This window comes from Chelonus insularis, unplaced genomic scaffold (assembly GCF_013357705.1).
Source record: "Chelonus insularis isolate UGA/USDA-ARS -01 unplaced genomic scaffold, ASM1335770v1 contig_24_pilon, whole genome shotgun sequence".
In the NCBI taxonomy this organism is placed as follows: Eukaryota; Metazoa; Arthropoda; class Insecta; order Hymenoptera; family Braconidae; genus Chelonus; species Chelonus insularis.
In genome coordinates, this window is record NW_023276446.1 from 1,679,109 (window position 1) to 1,704,529 (window position 25,421).

Genomic DNA, 25,421 nt, shown 5'->3' on the forward strand with positions numbered 1-25,421 from the left:
TTGATGATATTTTTAAAATAATGTTTGTATTATTTATTATTTTACTATTATGCTGTTATTTATTTTTTTATCTAATTAGTATTCTTTTATTTAATATAGAATGATATGTTTATAACATTGTATGCACACATATTTAAATATACTTAATAAAGTAATGAAATTATTATTTGTAGTTATCTATGTAATATTATCATTTACTTAAATTTTCATCATGCTCTCTGATCCATCTCGTTATCGCATGCTGATGAAATTTTCGTGCTACAGTAACGGAATATGGATCCGCAGCATTAGCACTTCTCAAGTCAAGATGGTGAGCTCCTTCAGCTATGACTATTGCTAAAGCAGATTGAGACAAGTTTCTTAAAACCCCACCACTAGACCAAGGATCCAATAATCCATTGCTGAAGACAATATTCGTAGCAGTAGACAGATCATTACATCCATATGTCTGACAAGCTAAGTAAGGCTTTGGTGTAACATTATATGCTTTAACACAAAAATCACTATATTCCTGCAGATTCCATGCCTGAGGCTCAAACATATCGTGAATTCCATCAGAACACATTGGCATAATCATCTCTGTGCATGCTTGATAATTCCAGCCTGTTGCTCCTAAATCTGGTGAAGCATCTTCTGTGGCGAGGCAAGATGTTTTACCAGTATAATTAGTATAAACATTCACTGCTTTGTTCAGAATAGTTAGAAGCTCTTCATGAGTTGGATTCATTTTATTTAAATGTTTACAAAACTCCTATAATCAGATTTCGTAATTAATCAATGACCTAATTATTATCAATTAGTGTAGCATGAAAACTTACTGTTATTGGATAAGCTGGAAGTGGAGCTAGAAAGTCAGACTCATAAGGATAATCTACCATAGCTAAATTACTGTAAATGTTGATTAACCAATTTTTAAATTGATTTATGTCATCAGTAGTATTGAGCGGTTTACATAATTTCCATGAGCTAGAGAGCCACTGCTTGCCTTTTTCTATAAATAAATAATTAAAATGATTTATAAAAAAAATTGAAAATTATTGATCCTGATTAATTTTATTATAATTACCAGTCGATGTTATATTAGCTATAGCACCCCATGATCTGCGGATTAGTTTCGGACATGTAGGATTAGCTGCGCGGAAATCTGATGTTACAATACGAGAAAATGCCTCGCAATCAGTTATGTCAGTAAATTGAAGAATTGGCGCCGAAGCTGCTATTGCTCTAAATGATAATAACGACGATGAATACCAAGTCAACATTTACTTTTACCTATACATATTTACCCTTGCACAATATGTGGATATTTTATTCGGAACCAAGCACTCAGCATTCCACCATAGGATCCACCAAATGCAATGACAGAACTACTCTTCAATTTAGGATCTGATTTAAGGAATTCAATCAACTGAACATAGTCAGCTAATGCCTGCTGAGAATTCAAGTATCCTAGATATTTTGCATCAGAATAAGATTTATTCCCATAAGGAAGTGATTCACCATAATAACGATGCTCAGCAAAAACTAAAAGTGCTCCGAAATTTGGAGCAATATCCCACATAAAACCCTAAGAATTTTAAATATATATTATATGAGTGGAAAGTTCGTCGTCAGAGCACAAAGTGCGTTCAGATCCATTTTTTTAGTATCTAGTGATATCGTTGATTTTACACTCACTGTGTTTTCTGCAAACACTTCTATCCATCCTTCATTACCAGTATAAAAAAAAATCGGTGGGTTTTCATCTTTCTGCCATGTATCATTGACGAGGTAACGAAGTTGGAATGATTCATTTACAGCAAAACTAAAATGATCAACCTACAGAAATGATCATAACAATTATTTATCATCATATCATTGAAAGAAAAATTAATTTATTGCTGATCAACAATTTAACAAAAAAAATAAATAAACTTGATATCATAAATAAAAATTCAATAACATCGCAATAAGCTCATACATACCGGGACAGTGATTTTCCTTATCTCGTATTTATATTTTGATTGATTAGCTCTTTGATATTTCATTCCATGATTGTTATTATCAATTATTGCACCTTTCCTCCAGTAGTTTAATGAATAAGATTGATTAAAGCATTGGAATAATACTACACAACTAATTATAACAATTCTTCGAATTGTAATCATCTCAATACTGCTTGTGATAAAATGTTTGATGATGATGTTGTCGGTTGGGAATCCAAAGACTGACTGTTGAGAATTTTCAATAAGAAGCTAAGGAATTATAATCAATAACAATATATAATAGGAAAGACGATGACCCTTCTGATCATACTCCAAGTGTACGAAAGATTAATTTTCTACAGTATTAATCGCAGATAAGAATTAAATTAATTGACACGAACATTTCTGTGTGGATAAAATTGATTTTTAACTTATAAAACTTGAATTGAATTATTTTGATGGTTATGAAGAAGATAAATGTATATTCTCATGAGATAGTCATGATCAAAAATATTTAATCAATTGTACAATATTTTTTTTTGAGTAAACATAATTGAAATTAAAGATGAAGCATTTTAACCATGATATGTCGTTGGACAAATATATAAAATTAAAAGAATAAGCTTTGTTGTAAATACATGGATGATGATGATGATAATGATGATGAGTGTAACAAAAGCGGGCCGAAGTTGTTAGGGCGATCATATAGGTCCGGGGTGTACAAAACTGGAGAGCGAACAAGTTACCAACTACTGAGTTGGAGGTCGGAGGAGTATATTGGCTATTTCCGCAGGAAGTTCTAGGTAACCTGCAACGGTCATTCAAGTTAGGATATAAGCCTCGATTGCTGGCTATCGTTTCGTAACTCCTCTCCAGAATTTGTTAATATCGTTTTAAAATCTTTCAAAGCATCATTTTTGATGAGGTTACATTTTTTATAACCAAATTTTAGAATAAATATTGAGGTTATTTATTTATAGACGCTACTTAACAATTATTAATATTTAAAAAAAATATATCCTCAAAGCTAAATTTGTTGATTAAATTACTCTTTCGTTGATTGAATCACGATCAATTTCAAAATACTAAATAATAAAAATTTTATTGGTTATTTATGATGATGATAATTTTTGTTTATTGCTATTTCACACAAAAAAGTGTGAAAGTATTTATTTCGATTAAATTAAATGCGGGAAAACCCCAGGTTAGTTATGATTTCATTATTTTTTTAGTCTTATGTATTTACTATGATGTTTGGTTCGTAATTTCAGGTATTTGACTTTAAAATTTCCTCATGCTCTTCGTTATTTAAACGAGCAAATACCTGATGGTCAACGCCCATCCTGTTGAAAGCATACAACGACACTAGTGATGTTTTTTTTGCTAACTATTACTATTAACATTTATTTTATAAAATAGCTCAGGACAGTCAATCATTTTTTAACCCATTTTTCAGAAAATTTTTATCAGCATAAAATACATTAGCCGTAGCTTCGTGAAACCTATTTTTAAAATGACAAAGCCTTCGGGTTATCACAGAGAAATAATCAAGAGTCAATCATCATATTCTTCACAATAAGATACAGGAAAACGAACAAAACATTTTCAAGATGTCTGAATGTGCAGATAACATATTCATTTTAATGTTTATAACAAAAATGGGAGGTAAATTATCAATAAAAATTTTTGGATTGATAAAAATGATGATCATTTAATTAAAGACAATGATCTGAATAAAGATGAATACCAAAAGTGACTGTTTACTTAGAGAGAGAGTCATCATAATGACTATTAATTATGGTGATTATAAAAAGAGTAGCGCTGAAGATTGGTAAGTAACTTGTTTTCATCATCATCATCTTCTTCATCTTTTCTTCTTCAGTGAATAAAGTCAAGCACGTGCTTGTTGTTGATGAATGAAAGGTTTACGAGAATAGTACGAACAGGTCAATCCATCAATTGACCATCAGTGCTCCTCAGTAAAGAGTTATAAACAGTCATATCATAAACGAAGCATCTACTTACTTACCATATACATATAATATAAGTTGGTGCTACATATGATTATAATACTTGTAGTTATTTAACGTGATACATGATCAGCATAACAGTTAGCTACGTTGATCTATCGAATACTACACTGCCTGTTGCCTACACCCTACGTACTTATATATCCTCCATCAAAAAGGGCTGCTTATGAAGAGTGAAAGATATAAGGGTATGTGGTGGGAGTAAATGGAGTGTCTTGTGGTCATTCGGAGTTAGTTGCTCTTATGCTCGCCGGCCTCCAACAACTGTTCAGAGATGTACGTTTACTAAAATAACTTTGCCTTTCAAAGAAAGAAAAATAATGGTTTTTTATATCAGTGTTGATTAGTTAATTAATTATTCAAAGTTCGGTTTTATAAATAATTAGTGAATTAAAATTATTGGATTAAAAATCATTGACATTTTTATTAAATAATCAGCAGAAAAATTGGAAAAAAATGCTTATTAATTATTTAATAAAATAAAAAAATATTTAAGTGATCAATTTGATGATGTTGGTATTGTTAAGATAATTATTGGAAGTGGTATAATTAGATAATGTGATAAAGGATAAAGATGTTCTTGATGGTGCAGCTAGAACAAGAGTGGAAGAAGAAAAGAAGGACAATGGAGTTAAAATTGATCAAAAGTTGAGTGAAATTTTTGAACAATTAATGAAGACGCGATTGACGAATCGCGCGGTATATTAAGTTAATATTATGTTATCAAAACGATTATGCGCACTACTAAAGGTGTTGGCACTGGTAACAAGTATTTCGGCTTTATTGCCAGAAGATTTGGAAGAACAACCGCCTACAACTGGCAGTTTATTGGAAGATTGTGCATCCCGATGTCCCGATTTAGATTTCAATCAGGTAATAATTCTTTTTTATTATTTTTCTGTTGATTCTAATCAAAAATAAATGGATAGAAATTTATGCTTTGTTGAAAAAAAATGGTTAGCTGTTATTGTCCAGTTTACAATGTCAATAATTAAGTTTCAATATTATTATAATTGTGTTGCTTTAATGTTATAAAGTTGTTATGAGTTGAGAGTAAAGTTCATCGCTAATGATACGTTTATTAACTGACAGAAGAAGATACAAATAAACGCAATATTGTTTATTAATTTTTAAATAATAAAAAAATTCGCTTTATAAAGCTTTTTTTATAAAAAATAATCATAAGTAATATCAAAAAAAATTACACGCATAATACTTCTGATAATATTAATTACTCAGTGATTAATTTATTTTAATTTATTTTTCATTTTAAAATTATTTACTAGCAATCACTGATCTATTAAATTGGAAATAATTAGATTTTAATTCGATGAACTAACTCATTCTCTTAATCATTAAATTTAATAGATAAACATTTTTTAATCAATTACTGATGTACATACGTGTGTATATATTTATGTTTCACAATTTTGTTCAATCAAATTTACAAATGTTGATGCATAAAATAAGACACAAAAATATGGCCGAACATGAAGGACGTATCAATTTAAACAGACTCTTCAGCCAGACTGTACTGTCCATTAATTAACTTAACTACATGACGGCGCATCATCACCAACCATATAAGCACAGTCTCTTGGATAAGCCTACAAAATATGACAAAATAGATTAATCTAGTGTGGATGTAACAAAAAATATTTAAAAAAATTTTTTTAATTTATTTTCAACTAATACACTATATGACTTACCTGAATTATTAAGTAAGAAATGATTGGTTCTAAAATTCCTATGTGAGATAAATTAACATTTCGCGAGGAATGTAAAAATGTAGAGGTATCATCATGCATCATATATGTAGCCAGAACAGTGGTTATACATCTATTCTGTCCTCATATCATTTGCCTACCACTGCCACATATCAGATCAAAATAGTTTACATAACTCTACGCTAAACAATCATCAACATCGTTTAGTATATAATGAAATCACATTTTACATATGCGTACACGTTTCCCAGGATTTATCTGTTAATCATGAAAATGATTTCAAGATGAAGAAAAATACTCGTAATTTATATGTTATGTAAAAAGATTTTTCTTCTAAAAGTGTGAAAAAAATAATCATCTTGAAAAAGGGGAAACCTTTAGATTTATCAGTAGACCACATAGATCAACTCTATAATTTAAAATGATAAAAAAATATACTTTTAAATCAGATGTTTATAATATGTGGCGCCGATCTATCGCTTCTTCTTGACGCGGCTAGATACAATTATTGATGACCCGAGAGACTTCCATCAATATCCAATTTTTTACCTAACTTTTTTTCTATTTGCTGGTTCATTTGGATACTTTATTTAAGCGAATTAATACTATACGTTGTTATACATTATGTACATGGATTTCGAAATATTAATACTGGTCATGATTAATCATATAAATACTAGGAATATATATATCTATTAACTCTGAAAATATTTTTCTAAAATAGATGCCATCATATGTCAGTTTTTATCATACGGGTATCATGTTAGGGTATTCAATTGTACGTCAACCTTCCCTCATGGACCATCTTCTCATTAAATTAGAAACTTATCTCAAAAATATTCTAGAGTTACTGTTGATTTTTAAATTCAATTATCCTGAAATAAAAAATTATTTATTTTAATATAAATAATGATGGCCTAGTTTCATAAGAGTTAATTTCCTTGTATTATGACGATTGCTATCGTAATATAAAAATAAAATTTAAATCATAAATCCCTGGTTGATATTGATGTAAAAATTCTATTTCAAGTACATCGGCAATAGTATTACATTTCATTGTTCGAACCTTCCGGCAGGAGTTATCCGATATCGTGTGACTCTTGGAGTCCTTACGCCGTAGTATACCTCAACAATGAGAAAAAAGCAACAAGCTTGTGGTTGAGCATCATTATTTTTCAGTTCTTTGTATCAAATGGTAATCCGATGCTAATGATATTTCAGGTAACTTTTTGCAAGAAGTAACTTTTAATATTTTTATCAAAACAATTCACAAAAAGTTAACTTACTGAAGTGTGAATATGGTATTTGATAGTTTAAAGTGCTTTAAAGAATAGAAGCCTTGGGTACTCTTATTGATATAATCACTGAGAAAAAGGGTACGATATAACAGTTGGTGTAATAGTGGGTCTTGATGCGTAACCAAGACGTTAGACACGGACGTGCACTAGGTCGAGCAGGCTGTTACCTTTGAGCTCATTAACTTTAGTCCACTTAACATACTTCTGCTTTATTTTATCCATAAAAGTGCTTTTACTTTCTTTCAAGGAAGTGATGGGAAAGAAACCCTCTCATAGAAACCGGATGTTCGTTGTGTTGGAAGACTAATATTTGTTTTCTTTTTTGCATTTATCAATGGTATTTTAGGATTGAAGGTAAACAAATCAATGTTTATGTATGCCCACATATGGTTAATGTGATAATATCTGTAACAGAAGACAAAATTAATTTTTTAATTAAAAAATTTTTTCTTTAAATTTGAAAAATGATGAAAAAAATAAATAATTATAAAATATTTATATGATTACAATACATAAAATTACCATAAATCTAATGTTGAAAAGTAGATGAGGCTGTAAAAATAAATTAAAACGCTTGCACCCTTTATAAGATAGTAAATTGTTTCATCCGGTTCAATTGGTACCCTCTGGTAAAGACTACAATCATTATGATAAATCGCTGAACACTAAATCCGGCTGAGGGAAATGTCTGATCACGATAATCAAAATTAGGGGTTACTTTGACATCCGATTTGCACCTGAATGTTAGTTACTTCCGGAACACAGGTGTTCACTTTGTCAAAACAGGTAGTGCTGTAATAGAGAGTCATGGAAAATGGAGATTATAACATTCTCAAGTTCAAAGTCAAGAAGGGTGTGAATCCAACCATGTTGACACTTTTAATGTATTCTTGAGAATTTTCAACTACTTATCATACATATCACATTAATTAACATTATAAAAACATACCGAAAATTTTCATATTAAATATAAATATTTATCAATGGTATTGCAATTTCTTTTCTCCGTTGCAGAACCGCACAGATGACATCAGTTTAGAAGTGGGCTGCGGAGTAAGATGTAAAATAGATCAGGTAAATAAAAATATTTTTTTTATTGTACTTATAAATAATTTGTATAAAATCTAGTTTACTATTACAATTATTTTTACGTAAATATTCACTAAATTTGATAATATAGAGTGATGAATGTTTGTATGTACAAAATATGAATTTAACTTAACCAAACAATTCCTATTGTACCGTATTGGAATAATAATAGAACACCTACTTCCGTCACTTTGTGGTTGGACCGTATCGTTTCAGGGGATATAATACATGATAATTTAATTTTATTGTCCAAGAGAAAGTCAAAATGCCGCTACAAAATAAACAAAACCAATTTCGTTCATACTTTCACGGCAATCATTTACGAAAAAAATTTTTTTTTCTGTTGTTGGCGGAATCTTCAGTTATTATTTGTCCGCGATTGTGCAAGAATCGATTTCACAATCAACGACCGTTGATTGGAAGATATCGATTGTATTCGATATTAATTGTGACGCTAACCAATTGTTTGATCTTGAGAGTGAGCTTTTCGTGACTTATGTTGCAGAAACATCAAGCATGATGAACAAGTACAACAAACCAAGTATATAACTGACATGTAATATACAAATGGGGTTTCGTGTTTTAAATTAGATTGCGTACAAGTGTCGCTTTTAACGGATGTCATTAAATTGACGTGCGACCTCGAATTCTGCCACATACTTGTTTCTATTCTATACGGAAATAACATAATAAAAAGTAAAATTGAATAAATTTATAGAGTGTACGGTAAACGAACGAATTTTATTTATTATGCTGTACACATATGCATTAGTTGGAATAAATATAATATGGATTCAATTTACAACGGAAAGAAGTCCTACAGGGGTTTTGAGAATACGCGTAGAGGAAGATTTAATGAGGAAGTGAGAAATTAACGGACGCTGCTCTTTGTATCTGCTTATTTTACTTGATTTGCTCATTTTCTCTGTTGTATTTTGTTGTTTTTTTTTCTACTGTTTTTTTTTTGTCCTGATCAAATTACTAAACTCATCAGATTTATTATCTTCTTTTTTTGTTCATGTTGAAAAATAAAAGAAGTTTTTTGGAGTAAACTTGGTAGCATTCTTATCTAAATGGATTCTCTGATAATATTAACGTAAAATAATCATTTTTGTTGTTGTAGTAATTATTTTGTGTAATATCTGTTACACGTGATACATCTGTGGGATACACTGTATATTGAGCCAAAAGTTATTTATTGAAATATTTATCACTGTATTGTAAGGCGTTTTACGCAGTCCGTATGTCTCAAGTGACCCTAGAGATACCCTCTTTGTGATAAATAGCTGGATTTTATATATTTACTAGTGTAGTAGACATTATGAAAGTAAAAATTGTACCAATAATAACAGAAACCAATTGATAGAATATTTTAAAGAATTTCTAGTACCAATGTTGACATTTGATGAGGAGCTTCTGTTCAACAGGAAATAAATCCACCTTAGCAGAATTTTCAGAAAAAGTCAAACTAATAATATTTTACTGAGCCCATAGTTTTTTATTTTTAAAGGTTGGTTTTTTATTGGAAGTAACGCAAAGTAGAAGCACAATTTTTTTATCAACAAAAAAGCACAAAAAAAATACTGGTACTATATCCAGTACTTTGTTTTTCTTTTTATAAATATACATAATTATTAACTTCCTTTTTTGTACGTCGATGCGTTAAATTGCAATTCGCAAATCCATGCCTTGACAAGTAATGTAATGAGTGTGTGTCGACGTTGGCATCTTATGAACGTAGGCGTTGGATACTCAAGGCACGTGCTACATGTTGCTTCTGCTTATACTACTACACCCACTACTTTTACAACTGATATTACTACTACTCGACTGTTATACAGTTAATAATATCAATATTAGTAATATTTTATCTATTATTTTTTTACTACCACAATTTTGCTACTTGGATGAATTAAAATAAAATACTTTTATTGACACCAACTCTTCAATAAAATATTTTGCAATCCAATTATCCTACTTTAATTTAATTTAACTCGTGTTAGGATATCACGCATTTTTTTTATAATGACAAAAATGAAACTCCTACGTATAGGTTATAATTTGACTATAATTTGACATGACATTTTATCTTGTGTTAATACTCTATTTGATGATGAGTATTATACCCACTTCAATACATAACTTGCGAGCTTTAAGCTTGCGTCACTCATATTAAGAGGAATTTTCGCTCAATTTAATTTACGTTTATTCATGTCAAACAGGGTAAAAATAAATAAAACTGTAATCTCTCAATTATTAAATAATTAAGAAGTAATTTATTTTTCATTTTAACACTAACATCAAGTATTTTAATTAAAAATTAAAATATTTATATAATTATCATGAAATTTCAGTGTGAAAAAGGATGTACAGCATGGGAACAAGCTTTAGAAACTAGCTGTCAATCAATATGCGTAAGTAATTAAATCTTTTAAATTATTATAATTACCAAAATTGAATAAAAATATCTTTTTTTCAGAATGGTACCCAAGAATTGCTACCTCCAAAAGAATTATATTGCGTCCTTGGTTGTCATGATGCTCTTAATCGTTATTTTCAACAACTCAAAGGTAATAAAATTAAAAATCAGCAAATTCTTTATGATAAAGATCTTTCGAATCAATTTTCAAATCTTTTTCTTCATAAAAATCAAAGTTATTAGCATCACTGTCTTTTTTACATACAGGTATATAAGAAGGTTTGATTTTTCGATGGTAAACCCGATCCCAGTCGATAGTTTGAAACCATACATGCTTCTTAATATCCAAAGAACCATTTTTGAGATTGCCAAAGCGTCTGGTCAAGTCAGTTTGCAGCAAGCTGCTGACAATACTTTTCAAATTTTCTTTAAAATGACCAGGGAATTTATATTTTCCTAAGACAATCTTCTCATATATTTTCATTTGATCATGAGAAAAAAATGGTGCATATCCAGCATTCATTTCGTAAATTAAAATACCAAAACTCCACCAATCAACTGATTTTCCATATCCTTTTGATAGGATGACTTCTGGTGCTAGGTATTCTGGTGTACCACAAAGAGTCCAGGTTCTTTTACCTTCAATATACTTGCAAAAACCAAAATCAATCAGTTTCAAATATCCTTCTCTATCCAACAAAATATTTTCAGGCTTCAAGTCTCTATAAACTAAGCCACAGTAGTGCAGATACTCCAAAGCAAGCACCACTTGAGCTGCATAGAATCTTGCTTGTCGTTCAGGAAATTTACCTTTTCGTCTTAAATATGAAAACAATTCTCCACCATTTATAAATGGCAATATTATATACAAATATGAATTGTCTTTGCAAAAATATGACAATGTTATAACAAAAGGATAATCAATTGATTGAAGAACTCGCTTCTCATTTCTCGTGTGATCAATTTGTTTTGTTTTAACCAGCTGACGTTTTTCTAGGATTTTCATAGCATAATATGTAGAGGTTTGCTTGTGTTTAATAAGCTTAACTCTTCCAAATGCACCAATTCCCAAAGTTCGTAGAACTTGGAAGTCATCAAGACTCACATCTTTATTTATATGTTTCATTTTCCACTTCTTCATGAATTCATATCGCAACTCGTCCAGAATCTTCTTGTAGTTTTCATAGTAATCTAAATTTTCGGCTATCGAATCCTTTTCTGATCTTTCTTTGCCATCATTATCTTGGGACCACTCTTTATCTTTATTTTTAGACGACCGGCTACCAATGTTCAAGTTTAATAGCATAATAGATCATTCCTATTACACGAATAAATACATATTTATCAATAAATTAATGATCGACAGTCTATTGTTATTGTAATTGACACTTCCAGTTTTTTTGCATTGATTTACTTCTTATCTTGGTATGAGTAAAATAAAAATGCTTTAATGTTGGTGTAATGTTGGCTATAAACAATCGATTAATTGAATATATGCAAAGAATATTTATTTTTTTTATTAAAACAATAAATATTTACGATAAAGCGAATTTTTATGTGGCAGGAGATAATAATAATCTCTCCAAATAAAAGTAATATAGATCTTTTTGCGTCTTATAGAATTCAATAATTAATTTAACTTTAATTATCTGTCTATTAAATGGACCTTAAAAAGAAAAATGTTTAGTCCATTTAAAAATAACTGATAACAAGTTTAATTAGTATATAAATAGATTCATGATATAACATTTTTTAAATTTACTTTCAGCGGAAATAGGTGTACCACCAGCACCAGCATTGGTTGCTGATTCTTTGACAGCAACTTCGTTACGACTGGAATGGAAGGGAATTGATATCAAAAGAAGAGCCACTGGGATTTCGTACCTAGTACAGTGGAGATATGAAGAGTTGGCTGAAACTTGGCAATATTGTCGGAATCAATCGTGGGGGGAAGATGATCAAATACTTGTTGAAAATTTACAGCCTTATACTAAATATAGGGTAATTGTTATTTATCAGAATAATAACACAGGCCTGCAAGTAAAACATTGCATATTATTTTTATACATTTTCTTATAGATTTCAACTTGATAAATACCAAAAATTTCCAACACATCATTTCTTTTTGTTACATTTTTTTTGCAGACCTGTGGAATGAATTTATTGATCAGAATAAGTGTTTTAAAATTTATTAAATTAATCCATCAACTACAAAACATTTTAGTTTCGAGTGGCCTTGCTATTAAAGTCATCACAACATAATCCTGAGCCTATAGTTTCATCTCCAAGTGTAGTAATACTTACTTTGGCAGAGGGTCGACCAACTTCAGCACCAGTAATTGTAAGAGCAGCAGCAGTCGATAGTTGCCGTGTGTCTGTATCTTGGGAACCTGGACCTTTTGTCAATGGTCCACTTTTGTCTTATGTTTTACAATTACAAGGAGCTGATTATACCCTTCTCAATAAGGTATACGCCACGCCAGAACTTGCAAAGTCTAGTAGATTTTTTGTTGATTATATACCACTTATTTATTTTTTTTGTTTTATATTTCTTACTAAATTCTTCCTCACACGTAGAGACAATTTTCTTGTGCAATACTTTATACACATGTAAATAACTTATTCCAGCACATTTCTTTGTAGTTATTCTTCACAAGTATTTTAGATTTAGCAGTAGAATTTAGTGAACGCTGGTTCAACAATTTGCTTTATTAATAATATTTTGAATCATTGCTTTGCTACTTTTAACTCCGTTTATGTTGCTTTCTGCATGATGTGCAATGTAATGTTTTCATTTATAATTGATGAGCTGACTAATCTTATAATAATTGTTAGAACCAGACAATAATAATTTTTATAAATTAATTCTGGCATGGCGTTCTCTTCACCTGTTTAACATTTAAGGGCTGCAACAATGAATGATGACCATTTAATTTTTTATTACACATAAAAAAAAACCTGTGTTGTTGTTTTTATAGCTGTATGTTTGGTTTTTCAACTTAATTACTGTTTTAAATATTTTAATTAATGTCTGTCTGTTTTTTAAACATCTAGGATATTCCAGCTTCAGAGAACACCAATCATTACATGTTCCAAAACTTGAAGCCAAATCAAAATTATTCAGTAAGTGTATCTATGAGAAATGCTATTGGAGATGGACCACCAGCAGTCATTTACATCACTACACCTCCAGAACCAACTGGTAAAATAAAATGATTATCATTTAGTAATAATAATAATAATTATTATTATTCCAATAAAACACTTCAAGATTACTATTATTTTATGTTGCAGTCAAAGACACTCAGCAACCTATCTTAATTCTGGGTGGTGAACGTGTGGTGATGAAGCAAGGTGCAGACATGCTTGATGAACCAAGTATTATTTATCGAACGAATAGCCGTATTCGTGGAGTAGCAATTCACGTAGCTTCAGCACAGTTGTTTGTATCAGATGCAATGGGATATATTTTTCGAATTTCCATACTCGATGAATCGAAAGAACCAGTGGTGATTCTTAGACCAGATCAAGCTAATTTTAAACCTCTAAGTCTAACAGTGGACTGGCTAAATTCCCATTTGTACATCTTGGGTGAAGTGAATCATGCTACAACTGTTTGGCAAATAGCTCGATGTAATCTAGACGGAAAAGGACTAACCGTAGCAATGGCAGGTTTTATGACCCGACCATCCCATATTGAAGTAGATCCTTATAATGGATATTTATTTTGGGTTACAAGAGCAGGACTATTCCGGTTGGATTTAGCAGACATCAGTAATGGCATAAAGCATGAAGTTCAACCGTATCTAATTGTTGAAGATAAAGATTTAGGAGCTTTTACTGTAGACCATACTAATTTTCGTCTGCTTGTTCCGGATCATACACAAAATACCGTCATTTCTGTGTCTCTAGATGGTCGAGAGATTCTTAACCTTCGTGACAATACTCAACAACCTAAGTTTAAAAATGTAGTTTCTCTTGCTATGGCGAATGGTCTCTTTTACTGGACGAATGGAGAGGAAGTTTTGACAGAAGGTTATCATTCAGGACAAAATAGATACTTTCATAATGCTTATCCTGATAGATCAGACGGGTCTTTTGTGAGTGTAAATGTATTGATGAATGCAAGTCAACCAATTCCAGTTCCTGTCAATCCTCCGACCGGTGTCCAAGCTGTTCTTGGAGCAAAAAGAGCTAAGGTATCCTGGCAAGCTCCTCATCTGCTTGGCGGACAAGGTAAAGGTGCTTGGCAAAATTGGTCGTATGAATTGGAAATTAAAGACAACACTACTGGAGATATTATTCAACAGAGAGAAATATCAGGATTAAGTCATGTAGTTAATGATTTACGAGAAAAATCAGAGTATATTATCAAAGTTGCTGCTTATACAAAAGCAGGACATGGTCCTTGGTCCACAGAATTTCGTGGAAAAACATTACGAGAAAATTCTCACGCTTCTATTCTGTGGTCAGCGAATGAAGGGCTTCTGAAGAGTGATGTTACAGGTGAAAATGTAAATACTTTAATTTCAAAAGAAAGCCTGCGGGATTCTGAAACTGAATATCATATCGTTGATGTTAGTTGGTATCAAGATACTTTGTACATAGTAGGTAATAATTCAGCACTTTATCGATACAATATAACTAGTCATGAAAAGACTAAATTGAATATCAATTCTGTTGGTAGTGTGGCCGTAGATTGGATAGCTAAGAAAATATATTGGGCAAATCCAAAACAACAAATTATAACTCGAGCTAATTTGAATGGATCTCATCAAGAACCAATGTCTATTTTAGCAATAGTTAAAGAATTAATTATTGATTCTCAAGAAGCTTATTTATATTGGTCGACAGGTCATGCTGTTGAAGTTGCAAGACTTAATGGATTAGATAGAAGATACTATCACTCTGATGAAATATTTAATGGCAAACAAGTGATGGGATTAACTTTAGATACAGAAAATAGATATATTTATTGGATTGTCAGAAGCTATGAAAGTGGCTCGGTTGTCTATCGAGCACCAACATCAGAGAAAATTTCAATCAATCAAAAAATCATTCCTGAAAAAGTATCATCTCTTCAATATCCAAATATTCAAGGCCCGTTGTGCTATTTTTCCGAGCATTTATTGTGGCTTCAAGATGATAAAAATGCTGTAATTGGAGATTTAACTGGTCAAAACACTGCTATGATTAATGGAATTACTTTAATTGGATTACATATGGTAGCTATCATAGATCCAGCTCTTCATCAATATCCTGATGGTTTAACTAAAGAAAATATATCTGTTATTCCACGAGCAGTAGCCTTTGATAGCATTCGAGTTGAAGGAACTTGGCGGAATTTCTATGTCACATGGGATCCAGTAAATAATACTAATTATGGCACAGTCTTTTATGAAGTTAAGTTTGCTAATTTTATTAACACCAATTCTAATGCTGAAATAACTACTGATACAATAGTACCTTATAACAATTCTGAACAAATTTTACCTTATTCTGTTCTTGAAGTTACAATCAAAGCATTTACATATTGGGGAGCTGCTCCACATTCAAGGAAAGTCCTTAGAACACCTCAATCTGTTCCCAGCCAGCCAACTAATGTTCGAGGTTTTGTTGAATTCAATCAAGATCCAATGAATAATAATCAATTGGACATTTGTATAACTTTCAGATGGGATTTACCAGAATTTCAAAATGGAGTAATTCGAGGGTATACTTTAAGATGTTGGTATGTTGAAAATCATGTTGAAGTTCAAATTTGCGATCAAGTAACTGTCAGTCATAATACCAGAGAATATATAGCTAACAATTTGAAAGCTAACACAAGCTATTATTTCGAAGTAAGAGCTTTCACTGATGTTGGAGCAGGTCCATTTGCAGACATGATTAATATTTCTACAGAATATGAAGATCCAGTTCCACAATTAATTGTCTCTACAACTGATTCTGTTAAATTAGCTGATCTAGATCTAAAGTCTAATGAAATTCTCACCAGACATATTGCAGTTGAAGTAAGATACTTTGCTACAGAACAAAAACTCTATTGGATCAACGAAATGCAAGAAATTGTGAGAGCTGATTTAAAAGGAAACAATGCTACTAAAATATTATCTTTAAACTCGACAGCAACGAGTTTGTGTGTTGATTGGATATCAAGAAGTCTCTATTGGGCTGAGACTTTAAGGAAGACTGGCGAGAGTAATATCATGAAATTAGATTTAAATGCTTGGGAATTCGGGAAACTTGTACTTGAAAAAATAGTCACCACCAGCCAAAGTATTGTTAATCTAGACATTTCGCCATTGACCGGTGATTTATTTTGGATTGAATTAACTGAGGGTCATCATGCTGGAATTATTATGCAATCTGATTTATATGGAGAAAATGTTAAACCGTTTTTTAATCATGATGAAGAGGACTGCACTTGTCCTTATAGACCATTAATAAAACCAACAATGGCAATTGATAATACTGATTCCCATAATGCTGTAATGTATTGGATTTCATTGGAAGGACAATTAAACATAGCAGGAATCAATGGTTGTGTCTGTAGTTCAATTATTAATCCAGGCTTTAATCGTGGTCTTCCGCCAGTGTCTCTAACTATTGATAAAATAAATGTCTACTGGTCTAATTTAGCTGGAGATGAAATTTTCTTCGTCAATAAAGTCTATCCTAATGAACAAGATATTAAAAGAATTTATTTAGAAAATATTCGAGGTATTAAAGCAATAGGTAAATCATTACAACCATATCCAAATGCTGACTGTTTAAAACCTTTTAAAACTTCTTATACAGTTGAGGAAATTAATAAAAAAGCTAATAGTATAACAATAAAACTACCAAAGCCACAGATAAATTATGGTTGTAAATATTATAATCTTCCAAGCGTTCGTTATACAATTCTAGTGTTCCAATGTTGTGATAATAATCCTGATAGATGTGAGGAAAAGAAAGTGAAGATGCGGTTGCAAGGATACTCGAGAGAGATTGAAATAAAAAACCTTGAACCTTTTACTACTTATGAATTCAAACTGGCGTTGAGTAATTATTACAATGAGTCACAATTGGAATTTGGATCTTCAGTGTTATTACGCACTGCAGCAGGAGCACCATCAGCACCAGTGAATGTAACAGTTCAAGCATATACTCCAACTCTAGCAGCTATTCATTGGTATCCACCAGAAGTCTTAAATGCTGCTGATGTCTGGTATGAAATTCATTGGCGAGCACTGCATTTAGTCAATGGAGAGCGACCTAAAGGTGAAAAGTTGATAAAAAATTTGAATAAAACTTCAGATGGTAAATATGTAGAATTATTGAAGCCTTTAATTCCTGGCCAAGATTATTTGGTATTTGTTCGAGCTTATCCAGCAGATTCTAATGATACTTATGGAGAAAGTAAAGGTCAGATAGTCCACATGTATCCAGAACCTAATAATTTAACACTTAGTGGTGTCAGTATTAATGCTCTAAATATTACTTGGGCTCCTACTGTTAATCTAACTATCAGTTATATCCTAGAATATACAATGGTAGGTGAGCTGGAGAAATGGCGAGTAGCTCATGACTATTGGTCAATTGAAAATAACACTAAAGTTAAATTTTCTATCACAGGACTTTTACCTCGAACCATGTATAAATTTCGATTGATTATCAGATACCCAATTTATACAGAAGACTTTATTTGGCCTACAGATGCACGGTTTACTTTTCATACACTTGGAGATGTTCCAAGTGCACCAGGAGTACCGATTGTCACGAAATTAAGGAATTCAGTGTATCAATTAAACTGGGAACCTGCACAAGCTCATGGATCGCATGTAACTATGTACAGATTAAAAGGGAAAATAGTTGATGATATTGATTATCATCATGATAAAAATAATGAATGGAAATTTTATTACAATGGAACTGATAATTATTGGATCATTGCTGGGGAGATGAATCATAAATATATATTCCGAGTTCAAGCAAAAAATGCATATGGATTTGGAGAATGGAGCAATGCTAGTGCTGTTGTTGATTTAACTGATTGGACTGTTGGTGGAACTGTTTTAGCTGGACAACAGCATCTAGGTTTAATCCTAGGACTAGTTGTTCCCATTGCTACAATTATTTTACTTTGCTTTTGTTATTTTCTTTGTCTATACAATCGACAACGTAAAGAAGTCAAGAAAGCAATTCTTCCACCACCTATTGTATCAGACGTTGAATTAGCAACACTTCGTGAAATTCCTAGAGGTAATTTTGTTCAATCAAATACTCTATATGTTTCATCACTTCAACATGATCACGATGATTCAATGCTACCAAAAATACGACGGGATCAGATAACATTAGCTAAATTCCTTGGAAGTGGTGCTTTTGGTGAAGTCTTTCAAGGTAATGCTAAAGATATTGATGGTCCAGGAATTACGCCAGTAGCAATAAAAACATTGCGTAAAGGAGCAACAGCTCAAGAGAAAACTGAATTTTTACAAGAAGCGCAACTAATGAGCCACTTTAGACATAAGCATGTGCTTAGATTGTTAGGTGTATGTCTTGACACAGATCCACCACTATTAGTACTAGAATTAATGGAGGCAGGTGATTTATTGAGTTATTTGAGGGCAAGTCGCTCATTACCGCCTTCAGACTCTCGAGCTTTACGATTGCAAGATTTATTAGCAATGTGCGAAGATGTAGCAAGAGGATGTAGATATCTAGAAGGATTACACTTTGTTCATAGAGATCTTGCATGTCGAAATTGTCTAGTATCGGCAAGAAATCGAGAAAATAGAGTTGTAAAAATTGGAGACTTTGGACTGGCTCGAGATATTTATAAAAATGATTATTATCGTAAGGTAAATTGAAAAATAGACAATTCATTTTTCTTTCAACGTATTTGATAAATATTAAAATTAATTTAAAACATTAGGAAGGTGAAGGGTTACTACCGGTGCGATGGATGGCACCAGAATCACTGATGGATGGAGTTTTTACAACTCAAAGTGACGTCTGGGCATTTGGAGTATTAATGTGGGAGATTACATCGTTGGGACAGCAACCTTATCCAGCACGAACAAATCTTGAGGTTCTACATCATGTTCGTGCTGGTGGAAGGCTTCCTAAACCACTTAATTGTCCACCAGGATTGCATCAGTTGATGCTCCAATGTTGGTGTACGATTGCTGATAGCAGGCCAAGCTTTAAAGTGTGTTTAGAGCAAATAATTATTTTAAAAAATAATACTGAAGATACAACGCTTATTCCTGTCCATGCGGGTCATTATCTCACTAGACGAGGTTAGTAATTGATGGTATATTTCATTGTCATTAATCAAAATTGAATAACACAGTGTCATTTTAATGCATGCTTTTTGGACTTACATTCACAATTATAATGATACTCTTTTGTTGTTCACTATTGATACCATTAAAATTTAATCAGTGTTGGATTTAATCTGAATTAAATCATGATTTATCGGATTAATTTTATCATTACATCATCTTAACAATTATTAAATATATGCTTCAATTCAAATATGCCATTATTGCATGGCTCATGCTTGCAGGCGTCTCTAACATGGCTTACTTTGCTGACGAGAATCAAAATCATAATTATTCAGGTAGGTTTCAATCCAGAAATCATTTTTATTCAACTAGTATGTACCTGGAGTTGGAATTGTTTGAAAGAATAATGAAAAATAAGAAAAAACAAAGTTCGAAATGGAAACTAATGTGAATCATCACTTCATTTGCACTCCAAAATATGCTTTATATCCACTAATTATAATTATTTAATTAAATTTTTAGGTATACAATCTTAAGAGACCTAGAAAACTCAAAAACAAATTTTAATGCCGCTACTTATAATTCACTTGGTTTTCCTTTCATAAATTGATGTTTTTTCTTGTTTATTATCGTTTTTTCTTATAAAACTATAAGTACATTTACTAGTGAACCTAATCAAATTGTTGTGTCGTTGAAAATAATTTCTCTGTATAACTTTTAATCCGTTTCAATTATATTAATAAAGCATTAATAATTGATAAAACTAATCTCCATTTAAGACTAATATTTTTTTAAAAATTGATTCTTCAGGTAATTCATGGAAATCTAGTAGCTCAGAAGAAAGCCGAGATGCTCAACCATTCCTACAAGATACTAGTGGTGCAACAGTACGAATGTCAGATGTCAAAGTACCAAAATATTTAGAATTATTAGCTGATAACTCAGAGTCAGTAATAACAAATAATCCAATAGGTGAATACGAAATTCCAAGATCAATACATGTTATAAATGATAAGTTAGATAATAAAAATAATAATTGTATTCAGTCTAATTCGAATGCTAATTCTGACTCTAAAATTGATATTTTAATGCAAAATAAAATTCCTCCAGAGGATTGCGAGCATTTGGATAATATTTTAACACAAATAGGGTTAGGAAAAAAAAGTAAAACTTTAGATAGTTCAGATATTAATAATTCTAAGATTATTTCTGCATTTACTAATGACTTACGAGCGTCATTAAATGAACACACACGCTTGAAGAGGAATACCGATGAAAGCTCAAGAATTAGTTTAGATGATAGAAATTGTAATTCATTGGGTTCATCTATAAGTTCATTACGTAGTCCATCAACACATCCGAGCTCTTCAATGCTCGAATCACAAAATAATCATCCATTAAAAAATAATTCATTAGAAAATACTAGAGATATCACAATAAATGATACAAATATTGTAAGTAATGGAACATTGAGATTACATAAAACTCATAATTTGCAAGGTAGTAAAGCAAATATACCTCTTGTTATGAATAATGTTTTATTAAATTTACTAAGGCAACCACATGGAATTGATGAGAGTCCTCATATTGTTACGTACACAAATGTAAATACTGATTCTACTAAAGTTAATTAGTTTATAGTAAGGAATTTTATAATGTGACTGTTTTAATAAAACAATTAAAATTAAAATAAATATATCTATCATGACTATTTGAATAGAAAATTCCTTTTTTTCATACTAAAAGTGTTGAAAAAAAACTACATCAATCATAGCAAAGCCAGATCTATTTTAAAAATTAATATTCAATATGATTTTAATATTTTATTTATATTTTAGTTTATATAGTTATAGATATAAAAAGAATATTTATTATTCCAGGTTGTTAAATTTTATGTACAAAAAAATAATTATGCCAAATTGTACTTTGGATTTTTGAGAAGAATAATTAGAATTTTATATGACAATAATTTGTTTGATACTATTGTAATTATTTTTAATGAATTTTTTTAGAATAACATATCTAAAAGAACTTAGGGATTTCATTATCCAATGCAATAATTTAATTCAAGTATTGTTCTTATTATCATTATTATTTGTAGATACACTATGATTTAATACTAGATTATTTTATAATAATTCATCTTGGAATAATTGATGGTTTTGTTTTAAAAAAATATTATTATGTAAATATTGTATACCATTTTTTAACCAAAGAAACATTTTCAATATTTGTTTTTATGTTTTTCGATTTGAATGATATAAAACGAAAAATGTATTTAGGAGGAATAAAATTTTATATAATAAATAAAGATAAAGACGAGTAAAAATTGAAGTTTAATTTTTGGTTTTATTTATTTTATTACAGTGCTTAACTTACAATAATTAGAAATAATTCGTAACAAAATATTAGGAGCTATTATAATAATTATACAATATTAATGTCTAAGATATTTACAAAGCTTATATCTAATTAAAACTATTCAGTAAATCTACAATAGAATAATGAACAAAAAATTGATCATTCAAAGTTTGCATAAAGAAAAAGATTGGAAACTTAACAAAACTATGAATTATAGATACATATATATATACAACGTGTATGTACACAATTATACAAAAAGATACATAAAGTTTCATAGTTCAAGAGTATATATTACATAATTTATGAATTAGCTATTAAATTAATAAATTTTTTCATAATATTACAACGTTTATTCTCATTATATTTTTAATAAAAATATAAATTAAATAACATATATACATCTCTTCTATGTTTCACTGGATACTGGTAAGTCATCATCAGCCTCATCATCTTTGCTATGTTCATGTAGCAACACATACTCCCGGGTGCTATATCCAAATTTCAGGACATCTCGCTCCAACAGTTCATGATATCTCCTTCCTTCCAATTTTACATTATTGACAAAAGTTCCATTGGCAGAATCCAAGTCAATTAAATATGGACGAATTCGTCGTCCTTGACTACCATTCTCTCTGGTAAATGGAACAATTCTGAATTGTAAAACTGCATGCTGTTTTGAACACGATGGATGATCCAGAGGAATATCCGCAATTTTACGATCTCTTCCCATTAAATAAGCAGATTGTCTATGAATATGAAGAACTGGCAGTTCTTTTTCGCCTTTAAATGGATATAAACGCCAACGTTTCTTTGGCTTTTTGGCATCATCTGGTTCAGAATATTTTATTACGACTCCATTGATAGTGTTTGTATCTTCAGCCAATTTTCCAGATAATGCAAAACTTGGCTTTTCTTTTTCTTGTGGTTTTGTATTTGACTTTTTATCTGAATCTTTGGATTTACTCCCCCATTCAGGAGAAAAAGATTCTTTTTTAATTTTCATATCAAATTTATTTTGATGATTTTTAGTATTTTTAAAATCATCATTATGTCTTCTATCGTCGTATTTAAATCTTTTTGGTTTTTCTTCATCTCTATAATGAGAACGATCTCTTCGACAAGGTGATAGACTTCTAGAGTTCCTATCTTTGAGTTTGTTGTACCTCTCATGATATTTGTCTCTTCGATTTGATTCATTGTCGTAATTTCGAGGATGTCTACGACGATCTCTATCTCGACGATATGTATCGTTATGTCCAGCCATTTTATGTAAAATGTTATTAAATATTGGCCTATTGAATGTTTTTCTGCACTTCTAGGTTAGGAGTACAGATATCTTTGTCACCTCGAATATTTCAAAATTTGAGATTGATAATTGATTGCAACTCAAAAAGTACTTGAAAACCGAAAGATAAATGAATTATCTACCACTCGATTATATTACAAACTTTTATATTAGTTTTTATAACGTTTAAAACAGCGAAAAAAATGAGAGCGATCTATACAACTCAAGCGATCTCAATCGGGTAAACAAACATGGCGGAACGCATCAGTTAAAACCGGCTCAGTTCAACAGGTGGCGCACTTAGCGGCGACGACGACGACACCTACACTCGGCTTCATTTATGCCTGAAGTACAGTACCGGACATAAATGCTATAAGATTCTCTATAGGACGGTTTCGGAAAATCACCTGTATAACCTTTAAAAAATGGAATAGCATTTATGTTTAGTACTGTATCCTTAGAAAGCAGTTACCGACGCACTTCTCATTATAGCAACGCTCTTTCCTATCATTTTGACAAGTCTCTAACTCATGAAGCCGAGTGTAGGTGTCGTCGTCGTCGCCGCTAAGTGCGCCACCTGTTGAACTGAGCCGGTTTTAACTGATGCGTTCCGCCATGTTTGTTTACCCGATTGAGATCGCTTGAGTTGTATAGATCGCTCTCATTTTTTTCGCTGTTTTAAACGTTATAAAAACTAATATAAAAGTTTGTAATATAATCGAGTGGTAGATAATTCATTTATCTTTCGGTTTTCAAGTACTTTTTGAGTTGCAATCAATTATCAATCTCAAATTTTGAAATATTCGAGGTGACAAAGATATCTGTACTCCTAACCTAGAAGTGCAGAAAAACATTCAATAGGCCAATATTTAATAACATTTTACATAAAATGGCTGGACATAACGATACATATCGTCGAGATAGAGATCGTCGTAGACATCCTCGAAATTACGACAATGAATCAAATCGAAGAGACAAATATCATGAGAGGTACAACAAACTCAAAGATAGGAACTCTAGAAGTCTATCACCTTGTCGAAGAGATCGTTCTCATTATAGAGATGAAGAAAAACCAAAAAGATTTAAATACGACGATAGAAGACATAATGATGATTTTAAAAATACTAAAAATCATCAAAATAAATTTGATATGAAAATTAAAAAAGAATCTTTTTCTCCTGAATGGGGGAGTAAATCCAAAGATTCAGATAAAAAGTCAAATACAAAACCACAAGAAAAAGAAAAGCCAAGTTTTGCATTATCTGGAAAATTGGCTGAAGATACAAACACTATCAATGGAGTCGTAATAAAATATTCTGAACCAGATGATGCCAAAAAGCCAAAGAAACGTTGGCGTTTATATCCATTTAAAGGCGAAAAAGAACTGCCAGTTCTTCATATTCATAGACAATCTGCTTATTTAATGGGAAGAGATCGTAAAATTGCGGATATTCCTCTGGATCATCCATCGTGTTCAAAACAGCATGCAGTTTTACAATTCAGAATTGTTCCATTTACCAGAGAGAATGGTAGTCAAGGACGACGAATTCGTCCATATTTAATTGACTTGGATTCTGCCAATGGAACTTTTGTCAATAATGTAAAATTGGAAGGAAGGAGATATCATGAACTGTTGGAGCGAGATGTCCTGAAATTTGGATATAGCACCCGGGAGTATGTGTTGCTACATGAACATAGCAAAGATGATGAGGCTGATGATGACTTACCAGTATCCAGTGAAACATAGAAGAGATGTATATATGTTATTTAATTTATATTTTTATTAAAAATATAATGAGAATAAACGTTGTAATATTATGAAAAAATTTATTAATTTAATAGCTAATTCATAAATTATGTAATATATACTCTTGAACTATGAAACTTTATGTATCTTTTTGTATAATTGTGTACATACACGTTGTATATATATATGTATCTATAATTCATAGTTTTGTTAAGTTTCC

General features: G+C 31.0%; 5 protein-coding genes and 1 long non-coding RNA gene across 9 annotated transcripts; 2 read left to right on the forward strand and 4 right to left on the reverse strand.

The window, feature by feature from the left end:
* Window positions 1-8: 8 nt before the first annotated feature.
* LOC118064734 (lysosomal Pro-X carboxypeptidase) lies at window positions 9-5,825 on the reverse strand. 2 transcript variants are annotated; one of them, XM_035079557.1, is made up of 8 exons: window positions 5,704-5,825; window positions 5,398-5,601; window positions 1,965-2,210; window positions 1,678-1,818; window positions 1,287-1,567; window positions 1,067-1,224; window positions 819-991; window positions 9-751 (listed from the first exon to the last, which is right to left on the reverse strand). In XM_035079557.1, the coding sequence occupies exons 3-8, from the start codon at window positions 2,145-2,147 to the stop codon at window positions 191-193; spliced, it is 1,497 nt and encodes a 498-aa protein (XP_034935448.1). In that variant the 5' UTR covers window positions 2,148-2,210; window positions 5,398-5,601; window positions 5,704-5,825; the 3' UTR covers window positions 9-190. The 2 variants fall into 2 exon arrangements, with proteins under 2 accessions (XP_034935448.1, XP_034935447.1); XM_035079556.1 differs by lacking the exons at window positions 5,398-5,601; window positions 5,704-5,825 and adding an exon at window positions 3,994-4,017.
* Window positions 4,031-21,496, forward strand: sev (sevenless). Of its 3 annotated transcripts, none has more exons than XM_035079552.1 (11): window positions 4,031-4,867; window positions 8,034-8,093; window positions 10,463-10,522; window positions 10,588-10,678; window positions 12,296-12,528; window positions 12,752-12,868; window positions 13,582-13,729; window positions 13,822-19,376; window positions 19,451-19,817; window positions 20,087-20,140; window positions 20,616-21,496. In XM_035079552.1, the coding sequence occupies exons 1-11, from the start codon at window positions 4,712-4,714 to the stop codon at window positions 21,437-21,439; spliced, it is 7,665 nt and encodes a 2,554-aa protein (XP_034935443.1). In that variant the 5' UTR covers window positions 4,031-4,711; the 3' UTR covers window positions 21,440-21,496. The 3 variants fall into 3 exon arrangements, with proteins under 3 accessions (XP_034935443.1, XP_034935442.1, XP_034935441.1); XM_035079550.1 differs by having other exon boundaries at window positions 4,712-4,867; window positions 12,752-12,994; XM_035079551.1 differs by lacking the exon at window positions 20,087-20,140 and having other exon boundaries at window positions 4,032-4,867; window positions 12,752-12,994.
* Window positions 6,724-8,419, reverse strand: LOC118064735 (uncharacterized). The gene is made up of 4 exons (XR_004690081.1): window positions 8,290-8,419; window positions 7,969-8,065; window positions 7,542-7,811; window positions 6,724-7,424 (listed from the first exon to the last, which is right to left on the reverse strand). It is a non-coding gene; the product is annotated as an uncharacterized lncRNA (long non-coding RNA).
* LOC118064754 (cAMP-dependent protein kinase catalytic subunit beta-like) lies at window positions 10,470-11,833 on the reverse strand. Its single transcript, XM_035079605.1, has one exon. The coding sequence runs from the start codon at window positions 11,831-11,833 to the stop codon at window positions 10,688-10,690; it is 1,146 nt and encodes a 381-aa protein (XP_034935496.1). The 3' UTR covers window positions 10,470-10,687.
* Window positions 21,497-22,496: 1,000 nt separating the features above from the next.
* LOC118064764 (smad nuclear interacting protein 1-like) lies at window positions 22,497-23,688 on the reverse strand. The gene has a single exon (XM_035079614.1). The coding sequence runs from the start codon at window positions 23,431-23,433 to the stop codon at window positions 22,576-22,578; it is 858 nt and encodes a 285-aa protein (XP_034935505.1). The 5' UTR covers window positions 23,434-23,688; the 3' UTR covers window positions 22,497-22,575.
* Window positions 23,689-24,088: 400 nt separating this feature from the next.
* On the forward strand, window positions 24,089-25,280 carry LOC118064629 (smad nuclear interacting protein 1-like). Its single transcript, XM_035079343.1, has one exon. It carries the CDS (start codon window positions 24,344-24,346, stop codon window positions 25,199-25,201), a length of 858 nt encoding a protein of 285 aa, XP_034935234.1. The 5' UTR covers window positions 24,089-24,343; the 3' UTR covers window positions 25,202-25,280.
* The last annotated feature ends 141 nt before the right edge of the window (window positions 25,281-25,421 follow it).

Bases quoted from the DNA above. Each gene is read 5' to 3' on its own strand.
- LOC118064734 (XM_035079556.1), bottom strand. The intron at 992-1,066 runs GTAATTATAATA...ATTTATTTATAG, and splicing joins AGCTAATATAACATCGACTG to AAAAAGGCAAGCAGTGGCTC. The intron at 752-818 runs GTAAGTTTTCAT...ATCTGATTATAG, and splicing joins TTCCAGCTTATCCAATAACA to GAGTTTTGTAAACATTTAAA.
- sev (XM_035079550.1), top strand. From the start codon at position 4,712: ATGTTATCAAAACGATTATGCGCACTACTAAAGGTGTTGGCACTGGTA. The intron at 8,094-10,462 runs GTAAATAAAAAT...ATGAAATTTCAG, and splicing joins TAAGATGTAAAATAGATCAG to TGTGAAAAAGGATGTACAGC. The intron at 12,995-13,581 runs GTATACGCCACG...TTAAACATCTAG, and splicing joins ATTATACCCTTCTCAATAAG to GATATTCCAGCTTCAGAGAA.
- LOC118064754 (XM_035079605.1), bottom strand. From the start codon at position 11,833: ATGCTATTAAACTTGAACATTGGTAGCCGGTCGTCTAAAAATAAAGAT.
- LOC118064764 (XM_035079614.1), bottom strand. From the start codon at position 23,433: ATGGCTGGACATAACGATACATATCGTCGAGATAGAGATCGTCGTAGA.
- LOC118064629 (XM_035079343.1), top strand. From the start codon at position 24,344: ATGGCTGGACATAACGATACATATCGTCGAGATAGAGATCGTCGTAGA.